Here is a 17,981-nt window from a genome sequence, read left to right on the forward strand (position 1 = left end):
TTGTCGGTTTCAGCTATCTGTAAGACAGTTGTCATCGGCTGCTAGAGAGGGGAGGGGTGGGCTCGGGTGGGGGGAACCGAGAAGATTTACTGAAGATGGAGCGTGAATGTTGGCAAGAGGAGGCAGCAGGGCCAGTGGGCATCCGTGGCCTCGCTGAAGTGACGGCTATGCAGTAGGACCGGGTGATATGTCTCTACTACCCAGCATCCCCTACACAGTTTCATTGAGGGTTGAGAAAATTTTGTAGGGGGCAGGGGAGGGTGTTGCTAGATGGACCATAGGGCAGATAATCTTTTGATGTCTTTCTTTAAGCAACAGTAGACTCCAAGCTGGAGAGGGAAGTGGGTGAAGACAGGAGAGGGTGATGGGCGTGACCAGTAAATGGGAAGTTACAATGATGAGAACCAATGTCTTGGGAGGGTCGCAGTGAGAAAACAGGTGGATGGCTAGAGTGTGATTTCAGAGGTGCAGTCATTTGGGCTGGCTGGCATTTAACCCACCTGAGTAGACAGCTCGACCTATGATGTTTAGGCTGCAAAACCCCATCTGCTCAACAGCCTTACCATGACTAGGAGAGGGACATTTGTAGGGAAGAAAGTCACTGGTTGCTCCAAAAATACACAAATGATAACATGAAAGAAGTCACTATTGTTCTCTACTCCAGTCAGCTCTTGATTGGAGAATTCAAGGCCATAATTAGACAGTAACAAAAGGCAAAGGCCTGGGCTCAGACCCTGGGAAAGTTGTGTGCTACCCTCACAAGTGTGAGCTTTACAAATTTGAGGTCAGGGTACCCTTTGTGTGTTCTCTTGGACAGCTATAGCATCTTATTTCTAGCACAGGACAAAATGTTTGAATTGAGCACAGTTAACATTCCCACCCCTGCAAGTAACTAATACAAGAGCTCCCTTGTTCACTCAGCAAGCCAGCCTGATGTTGTCTTGTCAGGACTATGTCTCCCTTCCTAAATGGCAGTCCCAATAAAAGCCTTGCCTGCATGTCTGACTTGATTTCATTTCTATGATCAAATCAAAAGATCCCAGTGTCCAGCATTAGGTAGATATGGTCTCAGCTTGCATCCTTCCCTTACCCTGGTGCAGGGCAAGGACCTTCACCTATATATAAACATCAATCTCCTTATCTGTCAAACAAGGGTAACTAAGCCTATTTCTCAGAGTGTGGGCAAGATGAATGAGACACCATGTAAAGCTATCTTGCTTTTAATAAACACCCCTTTCCCTATCCTCTTTTCCCATGAAACTTGAGCACTCCCGGCAGCAACATCTGTATGCACACTGTACCTCTAAGGATGGAGGGGAAATTGGGCTCAGGAGACTGAGAAGCAGAGGAAGGAACTCCAACTTGGAAGAAGCAGTCTTGGGTCCTATCTTTCTTTAAAGAGCTGGAAATAATGCAAGGCCCAGCTTAGCTCTTCCTATGGAGTTTACCTTGCAGGCTGCAGAGGGTCCCTGCCTGCCCAGAGTGAAGCAGAGCTCTTGGGGAAATGATGGAAGTAGAGGAGCCCAGCCCCAGGCTGGGATGAGCCCCGAAGCCTGGGGATGCCAGCCCCGCTGACCAGCCTACAGTCCACACCCTTCCTGCCCCTTGGCCTTCTTCACCCTGCAGGGACACTTACTTCCCAAAGGGCCTCTCCAGAGCAAAAGGCCGGGCAGCATAGTAGTACTGCTTGTATTCATCCATCCATACTTCAACTGTCCGCTTGGTGTTCCTGGAGAGACAAGGAGAGTCAGGAAGGGGCTCTCAGTCTGGGACGCACCCTGTCGAGGTACACACATGTGAGCAAAGCTGGCTGCATCTCCCAGGTGGAAGCCACCGCGACTGAGCCATTAACATCACTGTTAACAGGATGCTGACCCCAGACAAGCCTCTGGACTCTCTGAAAGCAGCCTTACCTCAAGACACGAGATTTCAGTTGTAACAACAAACCTCTCCCCAAAAGGTTCAGAAAGAAAAAAAAAATCACACCAGAAATGGGACTTCTGGGGCTCTCAAAGAAATAGAGAACAGAGGCCCGGGGAAATCAGGTATATCCATCTGTTGCCCATAACTCAGCAGGCAGTGGCAGGGCCTGTGCTGACCATGCTGCCTCTGGCCAGACTCAGTTCTTAGGCTCTTGTTCCAGGGTTCTACCCGGTACCACAGGGGCTGTGCTGAGGTCCAGGAGGGAAAGTCAGCATGCATACAGCTCAAGCCCTGAGCTTGGTGAGGGTGTAAGCAATTAATCAAGCCAGCTCTATCAGCCATTTTGTAACTCGCTTGTTATTTCATTAGGTATTTGCTCTGCGTCTGACCTCAAAGGTCACTGAAAGGAGACAGAAAGTGAGACAGATAGTCAGACACTAAGATGGCTTCATTGAGCAGAGGTGCTGTGGTTCCAAGAAAAGCCCCAAGCTGGGCATGGTGGTGTACGCTTGTAATCTCAGCATTTGGGAGACAGAGACAAGAGGATCTGGGTTGGCAGCCAGCCTCAGATACTTAGTGAGGCCTTCTGCAACTCAGTGAGACCCTGTTTCAAAATAAAGAATAAAAAATAGGGCTAGGGGTATCGCTTGGAGGTAGAATGCCCCTGGGTTCCACCCCCAGTACCATACATACACACACAAAAAGAAACCCCAGTGTAGAGAGAAAAGAGATAGCCAACAATCAATTGGCAATGGCCTGGGCAGCTGCAGTAGCTGTGGGTCACTGAGTCCTGGTGTGTATGATGTGGACATACTGTCCCCAGACAGGAGATGAGGACACCTGGGGCAGGAACCAGGCTCTCAGGATGTGCCCTGCCTGGACCCTTTGGGTACACTGTAAAACCCTGGAGCCTGTCCTGCACCCCCCTCCACTGCCCCATTTCCCACATCTCTCCGAGGACCTGTTGCTAGTGATCCGGCCTGAGGGTGAGAGCAGCAGATCTAAAACTCTGGGTAAAAAGGTTTCCCCTGCACCCCCCCCACTGCACACACCCAGAGCCTTTGCAGGTGGTGCTGAGCAGTGACTTACACCCACCCCCAGGCCCTAGGAGGGACCTTATCGAGCCTGAGGGTGCCCAGGTAGAGTCCAAGGAGCAAACGTGCAGCTGGAGTTCACCCAGGGCACTGATGCCACCTAACAGGCACCAGAGGCAGCTGCAGACCCTCAGCCATGGCCGCTCACCGCTGGCCATACATGCCGATCCCATACTTACTTAATGTACGTGTTGGTGTTTCCATCAGGGAAGTCGTATGGGTGCTTCTTACGAAAGACATGCCCCACTCGGCTGCAGGGGATGATCTCTAGGCTGCCCCCGCACATCCACATACGGAAGGACATCTCTGCAAGACAGCCATGTCCCTCCTGTGACTCCTAATTCAGTGCCTCTGGCTTTGAGACTAGGTGCCAGGGAGCCCCTGCACCAGGCCCCGGCACTGTGGATGGCATAAGACACACTCTTCAGCCAGATGGTGAGCTCCCCAGGCTTGGAGCACACCCATAAACCCAGATGACAGTTCCAACATTTCAGGGGGTGGACAGAAGTAATCTAGGACCAGTGGCCAGCATCCTGGCCCCCGGAAACCATTCAGCCTCCAGCATGGTGGGGGTGGCGGCACTAGGGAGAGGTTTTGGCCTGGAAATGGGAAGCCTTGGGGGCAACAAAAGAGTTGCTTTGAACAGGCAGATCAGACCACAGATGGTGAGAATCCAGACTGAGGAGAAAGGAATTCCACTTGAGACTACAGGAGAAGTTTCTAAGCCAGGGACCAGATGTCTGTCATGAGAAGATTCAGGAAAGGCTAGATAACTACAGGACAAGGAAGCAACAGAGACAACCGAGCCCCCAGAAGGTGCCTGAACAGCTGTCCGTGAAAGCTCCTTCCATGCCAAGACTGCAGTTCTCCCACTGGGTGAGTAAGAGCCCCCCTAAATCGTGGCCCAGGAGGAGAAAGTGTGTGTTGGAGAAAATGCTGGAAGCTGCTGTTGGAGTGCTCCCCTGGGTGGGGATTGCACACATGCCCCCATTTCTTCCTGGCTGGCTGCTGCCATGGGGACCCCAGAGTGGTGGGTGGGGTGGTGAGCATCTTTCCTGGGACTGCTCAGAAGTAGGTTCCCAGTGGGGTTTCTGCACCAGCAGGAAGCAGTGGCATACTGGGCTACTTTATCATTGCCCCTGTTTGGAACCGCCGGTGCATGGCGATATTAAAAAACAGAATGACTTCTGGTTGTATTATTGCTCTGAAATTTTCCACAGACAATGCATCCCTTTAATGAGAATACCCAGAACCAGCTGCACCCCACTGGGTGTGTCACTGGTAGAAAGGCAGCTTCAGATCTGTGGGAACTCCTGTGCGGCCCATGCCTCTGAAGCGAAAGTATGCAGGTGACAGGAGACAGGCTGGCTTGAGGGGCCCCAGGGAAGCAGGCTGTGTGTCCAGGCACAGAGAATGAGGATGCAGATGTTTCAGGGCCTTCCCACCTCATGCCTGCCCTGTACTCTCCAGCAGAAGCCCCGCCTCCTGGCTTCCCCAGGGCTTTTCTCACCATGGGATCTGTCTCATCCACTGTCCCTTCCACTCTCTGCTCCCTGTCTCCCTTCATTCCAACTCTCCAAGCCCACACTCAGCCTCAAATTTTTCATCCTGATTCTCCTCCACTCTTACTCACTTCTTCAGCCACCTTTCCCTGCCCTCTCCTGCCTGCTCCCCTGTTTCTGCACCAGGCTCACTGAATGGCAGGCAGGCAAGAGTTCCTCCACACCAAGCCCTACTCCATAACCTCTGCTCCTGCCCCTTTGCCTGCGGCCCAGGTGCTCTGTTGAGCAGGCCGGAGCTCCTTCCCTGAGATGCTGGAAAAAGAGAAGCAACCAGGAACCACATGGTTTTTGGCTCTGCAGACCTGAGTCTACAATAATTTACCAGCTGGGTCCTTGGGAAACTTGCTTCGGCTTGACTTCCTCCTAAGTCAAAGATCATAAAAACATGGCAGGATTACAATTGCCACCAAATGAAATAGAAGCTTGAGAATGGCTGTGTAAACTCCAAGAGTGGCCAGAAACTTAGCAGCTGGCATTATGAGACACCCTGGAGCCAGTCTTTTTAAAACCTAGACACTGCCATGCATTGTCCACCTATGTCTGCTTCTAGCTTAGACCACAAAAGCCTCCTCCATCTTCCATCTTCTGCCACATTACAGGGGACACTTGATCTGCGTGGACTTAACGTTGAAGAATGTGACTCTCCACACGGGTCCTCGGGACAGGACAAGTTGGCACTTGGCTGGGGCACTCTCTGAGTTCTGTGCCCTGCAGGCTGGTTGTATCACTGAGCAAGGAGTGGTCCAGCCAACTGCCTGCACCTCCATCTCCACTGCAGTGAACACACTGAGGTATTGAGGGGTTTGGACATGCAATCCTGTCAGTGCATGTGTGAATCTGCATCTCAGGATGTCTTCCTTCACATGTATGTACTCCAATTAACTCCTCTCCAGAGACTGCAAACAGAGTCTGCTCCACTTCCAGAAAAGGAAATCCCTCTAGCCCCCTAAATGAAAGATGGCAGCCTTGCTTACTAGATATAACCTACACGCTTTGCACCAGCTTTCCTCTAAAGATATACATGTGCTTCAGCTCTGTCGGTTCCTTTCCGTGTATTCAAATGAGACATATGTCCCTCTTCATTTGCAAAGCAAATCTCTCCACCCCAGGCCTCAACCCCACCCCTGCCAGCCACCTCTCTCCTGGCACTCCCTTTGCCTGGCATCTTGTTTCTCTCTGAATCCATGGACTCCCTCCCCTCTGCCACCATTCTGCGCTGGCCCCCATCTTGGACAGTACCATCATTGGCCCTGAGCCTTCCCCCTCCTGGCCTCTTCCTCCTCCTTTACTCCGATGCTCTGTCTCTGGATATCTTCCTGATGCCTTCCTCATCTGATCCCAGTGTTCACTATATACTGAACACTCATCTGTCATGCCAGCCCCAGCTCTACTCCAGGTGGCAGTGCTCGTGTCCAGGGGCTGGCTGATGCTTCATGGAGGTGACCAGCCACCATCAAACCTAGTACCTCTCCTACTCCGTAGCATCCTCCCGCAGCCCGCTGCTGCCCTGCTTCCTCTCCTCTCTAAGCTCATTCTTCCTCCTCCTCACTTCCCCATGTCTGTTGTGTGAGTACAAAAGTTCAGAGTACCACAATTCCACAGACATCAGCCATGGAAGGAAAACGGCCCCTCCTGTGCTTCTGGGTCAGGCGGTGTCAGGTTCTTCTTCATTTTGGTCATCCTCCTACCAATTCTGCTCAGTGGTATTGATTTCTCATTTTCCAAAACAGAAGCAGCAGCTCTGCTAGGGAAACTGACAGCCCATAGCTGGGGACTGAAGCCCATCTCCCCAAATCCAGGTCTTAACTTGATACTATCCTTCCTCAACACTGAACATCAGCCAATGGAGCTGCGGATGCAAAGATCCTGACTTCGAGGCACCTCACATGCTAACTGGTGTGACAAATACATAATCAACAGTTACATTTCTATGTTATCAACTCACAAAATGCTATGCTACAGAATGCTTGCCATGGTTCTCCTTTCAATTACTGTCGCACCCACCAGAGCCTGAAGCCTGAGAGGAGTTGACTTTCTCTACTCTGGATTCCAGATCCTTGAAACTGAAATTTGGGGAAACATGTGGTCCCACACAGATCACCATGTTGCTGCCAAAGTCTAGGGACGGTCTGGGGAGGGAGTTTGGGATTTTTAAATTAGTGCAATGATTCATAGACAAAAGAGTGCAGATTGTTTAAAATCCAGGATGTATAGTTGTCCTACCCTCATCTGTACCACTGACTTCAGGACAAGGATATGCATCCTTGGCAAGCCAGGTCTGCTGGTTGGCAGAACTCTGCTGAAGTTTTTGGGAAAGTCTGCTAATCCTGAACCTCCTGCAGGGGGCTTAGACAAGTGCTATCAGAATTTTGTAGACTGTGGTTGAGGCAGTGGGTCCTCCAGGTGGTGAGAGCCTGGCTCCCCAGTTCTGTACTTTCAGAGACATCATCTCTTTGGTGAAGAAGAGGGCAAAAACTTTCGCGTGGGAAGTCAGTAGGGGCTTCTTGCTTAGTCAGCACCTACATCATCTCCCTGGTGATGAATGTCACGCAGACCCAGAACCACTTTGCATTCCAGGCAGAGAGACGTGTAATTACTGCGTCCCTACGGGCACACTGTATGGTCTTACTTTATTTGAAATGCAGAATAATATTTGAGAGCAAATTTGCCCTCCTGCCCTTCATTCTCACCCTTTTCCTTCCATTTCCTCATCAACCCATCAGTTGTTTTTACCAGCACTCCTCGGTCCCTCATCTACCAAAACCTATCTGTTGGGCTCATGAGGAGTCCAGGGGAGTATGGGCAACTTTCTGCCCAGGAAGCAAATCACAGCTATTTATATGCCCCTGCTCACAAAGGCACGGGGTGCCACTCCACATGGGAACCGCTGCAGACCATGGGTCCTGTTTTAAATGGAGCCTCATACGGTGTATGAACAGATACCATTCTACTTCTGGCCAAGTTTAAGTCTACTGAGGACAAAGGGAGTAGAGAGAATGGTGGCAGACAGAAAGAGACAGGCTTGCCTGACTAGTGTCCTTCATGAGTCTACACATACACCTGTGCAACAACAGTCTTTAAGTTCTCAAGACTTACTGGGTGGGCCAGACACTTAATCCTCAGAGCAACATGGTTAAGAGAGATGGGACCTGTTAAGAGGTGATTAGGATGTGAGGACTCTGCCATCATAAGGGATGGATTAATGCTGTTATTTTGGGGACGGGTTAATTATCACTTGAGTGGGTGGGTTAAGGATGAGCCCCTCTAATTTATGTGTGCTCTCTTGCCCTTCCATTTTCCATCAAAAGATGACACAGAAAGAAGGTCCTCGCCAGATGTAGGGCCTTTGACCTCGGACTTCCTGGCATCTAGAACTGTAAGAAATAAACGTTTGTTCTTTATAAGTTTCTTGGGCTGTGACCTTCTGTTACAGCAGCACAAAATGGGCTAAGATGCTCTTTCATTGTTCTTTAATGAATGTATTGACTTGATGAGATATAATACTGGCTGACAAAAGACAGCCTTGAATCTATGAGCAAAACTGTTGGTTGGATTCTGTGCTTGGGGTCCCATGTGGATGAGGAGGTCAGCAGGCTTGTGGTCCTTTCTCAAGGTTCTGAAGAAGAATACACTTTAAAGCTCAGCTGGGTTGTTTGCAGAATTCAGTTCTTGGAGGTGCAGGACTGAGATTCCCTTTTCCTTGTTGGCTGTTGGCCTGGGTTTCTCTTCTTGGCTACTACCCTGTTGTCCCCTCCATCTTCAGACCAGAAGCAGCTCGCCAAGTCCCTCTCCAGCTTCACATCTGACTTTTTCTGCTACTTCTCTTTAGCCTCTAGCCTGGGAATATCCTCTGCTTTTAAGGACTCATATGATTAGACTGAACCCAAGTGCATAATCTCCTAACATCAGGTCACTGATTATGTTAGCATCAGTAAATTAGCTAGAAATGAGCAGGAATGGGGGGATGGGGAGAGAAAAGAGCAACTGTAAAAGAGCTGCCAATCAGGAATTGATCAGAGGTATCAGTCTTCTCCCATGTTCCAGAAAGAGGCCCGACACTCTCTCCGGTAGATTTACCAGCACACATTATATTCCCAAGGTCATGTATGTGCCCAGAAGCTGTTTTGAGGTCCAGCTAACTGTTATGTGACTTTCCATTGGTTGTGCTAGGCCAGAAAGGGCAAAATGATCCAAGTATGCAGGCCCCTACCCTCAAGTTTAACACAGTGCAAGAGTATGTCTTCCCAAACTGGCCACAGTTACATAAAGCACTGAGCCCAAAGAGGAATGGCTGACTACCTGCCACTCCAAGGTTTCCCACCACTGTTAGCCGCACCCCATCTTAACAAAAGGAGAAAGGGTTGATCGTTTCAGGAAGCCTAGCTGATTGCCCACCATTTTCTCTCCAGAGTATAATTCACTTTATCTTGCTTTACTATGAATCTGCCTTAATCCCACTTGTCTCTGCTTTACTGTACTCTTCTGTGTCTGTGCAGGGGCAGCGGCTCTAACTTTAGGCAGCTGCACCCAAGGACTGGAGATCACAGCACTCCACTGTGGACCCTGGGCCCCAGGTAACAATTAGTGATCTTAGTCACATGTGCACAGTCCTTTTTGCCAAGTTTAAGTGACCTTAATTACTTGTGCAAGTCCTTTTTGCACCATCCCCACAGGTCCCAGGAAATAGGGTATAGATATCTCTGTGGGGGAAAGGTGTTTTCCTCCCATAGGGACCACTGTCTCTACTTTTCCAGACTAGGAAACAGGTTCAGTTAGGTGAAGGAACTTTCCCAACGCTACTTAGTGAGAACTATGGTATTAAAACGTGGTCCTGTCTGATCCCACTGGCTGTGTTCTTCCAATAACACATGCATCCCCCAAGCCTGGAATAGCCTGGTGTCCCAGACTACATTCTGGGGATGGTGGGTGGTAGCAAATCCTTTTGGACCCCACCTCATCTCTCTCTTGTTGGCACTGTTTTTTTGTGCCTGCTGTGCTCTGGAAATCCCTTATTCTAAATTTGGGAATTCCATATTCTTCCTTCCTCTATGTGCCAAAGCCTTCTTTTTGGAAATATACCCCCCCTCCATTCCTACCATCTACACACATACACGTATACGTCTACTTCTTATTGGGCAACGGATTCCTTTCATCTCTAAAAACTAAAAGCTAAAAGTAATATGTAGCTCAAAGTAAGTAGATACATTACAAGTATTCTGTGTTATGCAAATTGGAGTTTAAGCATCCAATTTTAATGCAAATCAACTTCTGGGGAAAAGAAGTCTAAAAGCCACATTTCCCTAAAGCCTGTTCATATCCTAAACTGTGGATGTAACGATCAAAACTATTCAGCTCATCTTGGAAACACTTGGTGAGAATGATGGCGCCGGGGTGACAAGGTGAGAGTCTGGGGAAGGGGGGTGACTCATGGCGTGGCTTCCGCAGAGCCCTGCAGCCACTTCATCTGTGGCTGCTTCTAACAGAAGAGGGATGGGAAAGGGCAAGGGTGAAACACAGTGACCCTGGTCGTGGTGACCCTGGCTAATAATCTCACCTATTTATTTGTGCTGTGAAATAAAGTCAATCCAACATATGCAAACACATCTAGAACATACAGAAATTATACTTCTAAAAAAGGAAAGATGTTCCTGTCTGCTGCTGTTATTGTTCTCATGTTTAAAGAATACCCTTAGACATGGCTTCATTTACCCAATGAGACCTATTTTAAGTAGTGTCTCATATATTGTCCCATCAGGCCTCCATATCTGTGGGTTCCTCATCCATGGATTAAACCAGTGGCTTATTACTTTCATAAAAAATATTACAAAAACTAAAAGTCTATAGTGAACATTATCTGAACTCTTTTTTCTTGTCACTATTTCTCAGACCATAAAGTAGGAAAACTATTTACACAACTTTACATTGTTTTAAGTATGATAAGTAATCGAGAGATGATTTAAAGCATAGGATGTTATTTGTAGGTTATATGCAAATACTATACCATTTTGTACCATGGACTTGAGCATCCATAGATGTTGGTATGTGGAGTGGTCTTGGAAGCAACCCTCCACAGATACTGAGGGGCAACTGTATCTTTATTACCCTTCTCACATAGAATTTCCTTCCCATTCAGTTTCTCACCTTCTGTATATACACTTTTTATTGGTGCATTATGATTGTAAATAAAGGTGGGATTCATTGTGTTATATCCACAAATGCATATAACATGATTTTGTAAATTACCAGTACCTCCCCTTCTATGTTCCTCTTCCTCCTCATCCATTACCTCTACTCCTGTACTTTACTGGTCTCCTTTCTGTTTTCATGAGGTCCTTTTTGTTCTAATTCTTTTATTCTCGCTGGCTTCTACATATGAAAGAGAACATACATCCCTTGACTTTCTGAGTCTGGTTTATTTCACCCAGGATAATGGTCTCCAGTTCCATCCATTTACCAGCAAATGACATGTCATTCTTTATGGCTGAGTAAAACTCCACTGTGTATATATACCAATTTTCTTTATCTATTCACCTGTTGACAGACACCCATGCTGGTTTCATAACTTGGCTATTGTGAATTGTGCTGCTCAAAACATTGGTATGCATGTGTTGCTATAGTATTCCGACATAGTTCTTTTGGATAAATACCAAGGAGTGGTATGGTTGGGTCATACAGAGGCTCCGTTCCTGATCTTTCAAGGAACCTTCATACTGATACTTGTAGTGCTTGTATTAATTTGCACTCACCCCAAGATGTACATTTAGTGAGTACTTTCTACTATTCTGAGCTTCAAGAATGAGAGACTGGATGGATGTTGTTGCCTTTAAGGAGTTCTGGGTTTAGTAGAAGGCGGGGCAGGAGGCAGGCACAGATAACTAAACAAATAGGCAAGAGGACTCAGTGTAATAGAAGTAAAAAGAAGCAGGTGCTGGGGGGCACAGCGTGGGGGTGGGGTGCCGCAGGGGGCAGGGAAGGAGGCCACTGCGGAGCTGCATTCTGCAGGGGAATCAGCACTTGATGGAAAAGGGGACGTGGTCAGTGTAGAGGGCTGGGCCCGTTCTAAGGAGTGGAGAGGTTCTGTCAATACCTCTGGACTGAAGGCTGGAGATGTGAGACCAGTGGAGGAGTGAGTGTGGCCTCCTCCTTAGGACAGGAGGGAGCCGCCATGGACTTGGGACTGGAAGGTTTACATTTCAGAAAGGGCATTTTGGCCTGAGTGTGGGAGGACAGCTTTGAGAGGAGTGAAACCGAGATGGAGGAGCACTTTGGAGAGGACTGGTGGGGATGGAGAGAAGAGAGCAGGTGTGAGGAACAGCAAAGGCAGTGGATCTTGGGGATCTGATGACGTGGAGGCTCTACCTGCCACACCCTGGAGCCAGGGCTCCTTTACTCTGACAGCAGCTCCCTCCACACTTGGCATCCTCTCTCGTTTGCAGGTGGAGCATGGCTCACATTCCCTGTCCAAAAGCCTGATCACCATAGGGACCCACTTTCAAATTCCCACCTTCACATAACTCAGGTGGCTTGTTGTCCCCACCTGCAGATGCGATGAGTCCACATGACACATCCACCCTTGGAAAAGCGCTACATTTGCTGGCATATAAAATGCTTTTAAAAAAATCCCTCCAGAAATGGCTTTCAAAGTGCTGTTAGCTGGCTGTAACATCATGGAATGTTGGGGTGTGAGAAAACAAAGTGTTTCCCGCGATGGCTGTCTGCAGTGCTTTTTCTGTGGTTTGAAAAACTTTGTGATAGATGATAAACTGTCTCTCCCACACCTCCCCGGGACCCTTTCCCAACTTCTCTATTCAAATCAGCCTTCGTTAATGCCAAACGACGCGGAAGTCGGCTAGATGAGATTGCTTCTTGATTTGAGCAGATGTGTGTTAACACTGCTATAAAGGAAAGGTACTGGTGAGTTGGACTAGAATGTGCCATGGTTGAAAATAACATGCTGTCTACATCCAAATGTGACTGCCACGTGGGAGAAGATCACACTCACCCAGTGTGTTTCAAGAGGACAGAACAAAATCGGGCAGAGAAGCTGGAAGGAGTCGGGCTTCCACTTAGAAGATTTTTCTAACAATCACACACACACGCGCACACACACACACACACACACACACACACACACATTCTCAACATAGAATGTGCTGAACTGTGAAACAGGGAATGTATCATTATGAGCAGCACTGGAGCAGATATTGGATGATTGCTGTCCATCAAAAGTACTCCAGGGAGGACTCATTTGCTGGAGGGGAGAAAAGCTGGAACCTATCACTAAGTTAGGGGTACAGCGAGCATCAGGACATACAATCAACTCTGCCCTATACGAGAGAAATTCCTGCCCCATTGAGAACACCAAGGGTCTATTTGGACCCAGGTTCCTGTGGGATTGTGCAGGCAGACTCAGTCTCAAAGCCCACACCAAAACAGCATCGCCCTATCACATTTTATGAGGACTTCACAGACTGGGGCTCGTGAGGGGATTCTGTTTGGCTGATGGGTATTGGGTTTTTTTCTATTTTGTCTTGTTGAGCTTCCACTCTGGCCCCGCCTGACAAGAGACCAACTTTTCTGAAGGATTTTTCTACATTGCCCAGTTTGGGAGAACAGATGCTGTGGGTCAGGCCAGAAGCCATAAATTCCCAGGAAATAACTCTTAGTGACTGAGAAAGAAAGCCATAAAACACTCCAGGGGCAGGGATAAGAGACAACCATGGCAGGCAAACAATGCCTGGGATTACGGATAAATGCCAGGATGAGCCCCATGGATCACTCTCTTGGCTGGCTGGCTCCTTTGAGAGCCCTGGCACCTGAGGACTCTCCCTCTTTCTCAACTGTGAGATGTTTGTTCAACGAACAGTAACTGTGAGTCTCTTTTGTGGCAGGCATTAAGTATACTAAGTGCTGGAGATAACCACCCACAAAAGAGGCCAAATCCCTGCCCTGTGCAGCTCATATTCTAGGGATCTCTTAGGTCTCACTGCTAGAAGGAAACTCTCATTTAATGTCTACCTACTATGATCTTCACAAACTTACCTCCTTTACCTCATACTTACCTCACTAGCTTTTTACAACAACCTCAGAAGTAGCGACAGCCAGTATCCCAAAGTTCCACTTCTAATACACGAAGGTCAGTCAGTATCACTAGCTAGATGGGATGAGGCTCTCCAACTGTGCTCCTTCTCATACAGCTGTAAACCTCAGCCCTGCACACCTATGGCCAGAACTGGCCATCTACAAGGCCAGAACTGGGACCCTGTAAGAGCCCCTCTCCCTCACCCCTTCCTCTCACTAAAAGATAAGAAAAAGACACCCCCCAGTGTTACTGTGTCAATTAAAGATCTTCATTAACATAATGCTAGGTACTATAATCAGAGCAGCCAAGGGATGTTAAAAAATGTCATTGTCATTCCTAATTGTGTTAAGGGATGTCCCTGCCATTCCTATTCCTCATTCTCTTTCTCACCAATCTCCTTCCAATGCCAAATTCCCAAGTTCACTGCTCCTAGTTCAAGCCTACGTCTGGCCCCTGGGACTCAGTGTTCCTCCTTGGTCCTCCTGGCTTTTACATCTCACCTTTCCCTCCAGCAGTCTACCTGGGCATGTTACCCTGGCCCTCAGCATCCACGCAGGCCCTTGTTACTGCTACCCATCAACAACACTGCTCTGGCCCCTCACACAATCTTGGGAAGTGGGCTGCTCACCATCTCCCAGCTCTCTTCCCAGGCAGGTACGTGTGTGACTCTGTTCAGCTCTGTGCTGATTCCAAGGACCCAGAGATCCCCACCGCAAACCCCACAATGGACAGAACTGTACAGATCAGGCTACATAGGATGAGGACTCACCAAAGTTCTCCCCACCCCAGATGTCCATGTCCATGTCGTACTTCCCCAGGAAATTGAACCAAGATCTGTCAATAACGAAGAGCCCTCCAGCTATGACAGGAGTCCTGTGCAATTAAAGGAAAAGAGGTTGGGTTAGTTAGAGGAGGAGGCTGCTCTCTGCCTTGAGAGTCTGAGACTCAGGGACATTTTTCTTCCCATTTCTGCTCCTCTACCAAGTACCTAAAGAAAAACCTTGTTCTGAGGTTTTGCACTTTGATAGTGAATCTCCTGACCTTGCAGACAGGCAGCTTTGTTCATCAGCACCCTTCCCTAGGGTGTCAGTCTTGCTCAGAACTCCAGCTGTTTGAGGGCCTGGGGAGCCCCCACCAACCTCTTCCTCAGGCCCAGCCCAGTGGGACTCCCTGGGGGGATCCATTATTGGGAACAGGGGTCTGTGGGCCACTGGCTAGTCAGAGAAGGCTGGGCAGCACCTGTTACCATTATATCCATTTCCTGAAAACAGGCTCACTACCTTGTTTTCCATCTTTACTCCTCTATTACGGATTGAGATCTCTCTCTCTCTCTCTCTCTCTCTCTCTCTCTCTCTCTCTCTCTCTCTTTCTCTCTCTCTTTCTCTCTCTCTCTCTCTCCACACACACACACACACACACACACACACACACACACACACACACACACCACACACACAATGTTGGAACCTTAACTCTCAGTACATTAGAATGTGACCTTATTTGTAGATAGGGTCATTATAGAGCTAATCAAGTTAAAATGGAATTATTAGGGTGGGCCCTAACCTAGTATGACTGGAGTCCTTTTGAAGAGAGATGTTTGCTTGCAGACTGACACACATAAAAGATGATTTAAAGACACAGAGAGAAGAAGGCCATCTGCAAGCCAAGGAGAGGCCTGGAACAGCCCCAAGAAGGAACTATCCCTGCTGACACTCTAGCCTCTGGAACTGGGAACCGTATATTTATGCTGCCTGAGCCATCCAGTCCGTGGAACTCATATACCTTCACTTTCACTTTCTTTCTTGGGGAGGGTCTCTCACCTCAACCTTCCCTGGCTCTTGAATGCTGAGAGAGATGTCAGAGAAACCACTTGGAAAGGAAAGGGGTTGAAGAGAAAGACAGGCAAGAAGAGCAAAATCCAAGCAAATAATCCCCTAAGTACCAGAATAATGTGTCCATGTGGTCAATGGCTGGCGTAGGTTGTAAGCCTCCAAGGTCCTGACTCCCTGTTCAGTGGGTACAGAGTACAGGGAATTTTGTTCCACATCAAACAATTAGTTGATGGGGAGCAGGTTAGAAGCCCAGGTCCACCTTTGCTGTGACACCTGCTATTCTCTGAGAACCAGCCTGATTCTGGAAAATACTCCCTCTCTGATGAGCTGAGACATCCCATAAGAAGAGAACCTGCCCTGAGGACCTTTCCTAGGACAGAGAGAAAAACCCAAGCAGAGGAAGCACTGCCTCTGCCCCTGACCTACTCTTCTCCTTTGAAGAGTCTAGACAGGTAGTACTCTTCCAAAGCCCATATCTGCTTCATGCACTGCCTCCAAGGAACTAATGTACAGGGCACAATGCCCAGCTTGGAAAGAGGCATCTCCTTCCCCTTTAGAAATAAAGGGCCTGGTCCAGAGTGCCATCGGGCTCCAATCTCCCTCATAGCATCACTACAGATATTGAGGGCCAGAGGAGGAGCTGGCAAGCAGAAGAGACCATGGCTCCACTTCCTGTAGAGCTCTAGTCCCCACCCCACCCATGCTGGAGTGCACCATTCAGCCCTCTGCAGTCCCTTGGTCCTTGGTCAGACTTAATGTCAATCCATTAATGTCAGTCCAATGAAAATGACTAAAACATTCACTGTGTGACAGGCACAAGAGACATAGATGGACTTGAATAGTGTTGGGCATCCCTAAGTCACTGGGCAGAGAAATCCAAACACAGTGGCCTTCTCTATAATCCTTCAAGCACTTCTTATCCTCCTGCTAAGGAATCCAAGGCTGACATATTTTAGCTTAGCGATTCCTAAGAGGCCTGGGGCAAATCTGCCATCCAATCTTAGGTAGGCCCTCAAGGCCATACGCACTTGTCACTGAGACCACAGGCTCCCCTGTGAGGAAGGACTACTGTGTTCCCTGAATCCCAGGCAGAAATCTTGCCAGCATGTGTTGTGGGTCACAGTGGGACCTGGGAGAAAGAATGTGGAGCAGAACTGAGCCATCCACAGCATGGCACAAGGAGCCCAGGTTCATGCCAGTGTGTTCTCCCATAAAACAGAACAGATACGCTTATTAACACACAGCAGTGGCCATGTCTTGGGATCATCTCCATGACAGCGTTCACTGCCTGTTACTCAGCCTTCCTGGGATGAATTCTAACAACCAAGGCATGGGGCCCTTGGCCTTAAGAGACCATCTTGTCAGAGTCATAAGGCTATCGTGGCCTCTGTGAGGGTGGACAATGCTGAGAACCGCTCCTCAGCACACGTATCCAGCAGGGTCCCATCCCCTCAGATAGAAGTTTCCACAAACATGGAAACCTCTTCAAATAAGGGCATGTTATGGTTTGGATACAGAATGTCCCTTGAGGATGTCATGTATTAATGTTCAAGGGTGAAGTGACTGAATTATGAAAGTTCTGCTCTCCTTGCTGGAATTCATTGTACTGGATTTGTTGGGTGGTAACCTAGGCAGGTGGAGTATGGCTGGGGAGTGTGGCCTGGGACTGTGCAGGTGTCCATGAACCCCCTTCACGAGCTCTCTCCCTTTTTCTGGTCTCCATGATGTTACAGCAGAGACCTTGTGCGTGTGCTCCATCTGCTCCCTGTGCCATGCCCTGTGCTTTGCAGACTTCACTTGATCGAACATGGACTGGACCCTTGAAATCTCCAGAATAGAGAGCAAACAAATCTCCCTTCCTTTAAGTTATTGTCATCAGGTTTTTACGGTCATATCAGAGAGAATGCTGACCCAAACAAGGAAGTAGAGATGGCTTGGCAGAGTGTTCTCTTGTCTCTGCCCAATCCTTGGAACATCTAACGTGGACACTTCCCTGTACCATGGATGGCAGGGAGGACCAAGCGCTGCTCCACCTGTGCCCCATCCTGCACCCACTCTTCCTACTCACCTGATGGGCTCTGTGGGGTCCAGGCGCTGAGCCTTCTGCTCTGGGGGAAGCTGCTCCCACTTGAAGCGCAGGCTCCAGTCGAACCCTAAAAGACAGCACCAGGGAATTTGGTCTCCAAGGTACCTACAGAGTTTCCTTTGTAGAAGTTCATGAGTACACTCAGGTTCCCTGGGAAGTGGGTATAAGCAGGAGGTTTTCAAGAGGCCTACAGATCACCTGAATTACCTAGAAGTCAGTTTCAGAGTGGGGTTAACGCTGGGCTCTGGGCAGAGCCATGGGGCGTCTGTAGGAGAGGGTGGCACCCGTGCAGATGTAGTAGGACAGGTCAGGTCTCACATAACTGGGGAAATCCTTGCTTCTCTCACATTGTTAGAACCTGGGGGAGCCCCTTATTAGAGCTAGAGACATGGAGTATCCTGC

The 17,981-nt window shown here is 48.6% G+C and overlaps 1 protein-coding gene across 1 annotated transcript in view; it reads right to left on the reverse strand.

Moving 5' to 3' along the window:
- GALNT14 (polypeptide N-acetylgalactosaminyltransferase 14) overlaps nucleotides 1-17,981 on the reverse strand; it is a gene marked incomplete at both ends in the record, with an annotated part of 210,815 nt that overhangs the window by 20,573 nt on the left and 172,261 nt on the right. The window contains 4 exons of the mRNA XM_080711234.1: nucleotides 1,637-1,729; nucleotides 3,197-3,323; nucleotides 14,431-14,534; nucleotides 17,562-17,646. Coding sequence (XP_080567360.1) covers nucleotides 1,637-1,729; nucleotides 3,197-3,323; nucleotides 14,431-14,534; nucleotides 17,562-17,646 — 409 coding nt within the window. The remainder of the gene's footprint in view (nucleotides 1-1,636; nucleotides 1,730-3,196; nucleotides 3,324-14,430; nucleotides 14,535-17,561; nucleotides 17,647-17,981) is intronic.

Source organism: Muscardinus avellanarius (genome assembly GCF_963383645.1).
Source record: "Muscardinus avellanarius genome assembly, chromosome: 15".
Taxonomy (NCBI): domain Eukaryota; kingdom Metazoa; phylum Chordata; class Mammalia; order Rodentia; family Gliridae; genus Muscardinus; species Muscardinus avellanarius.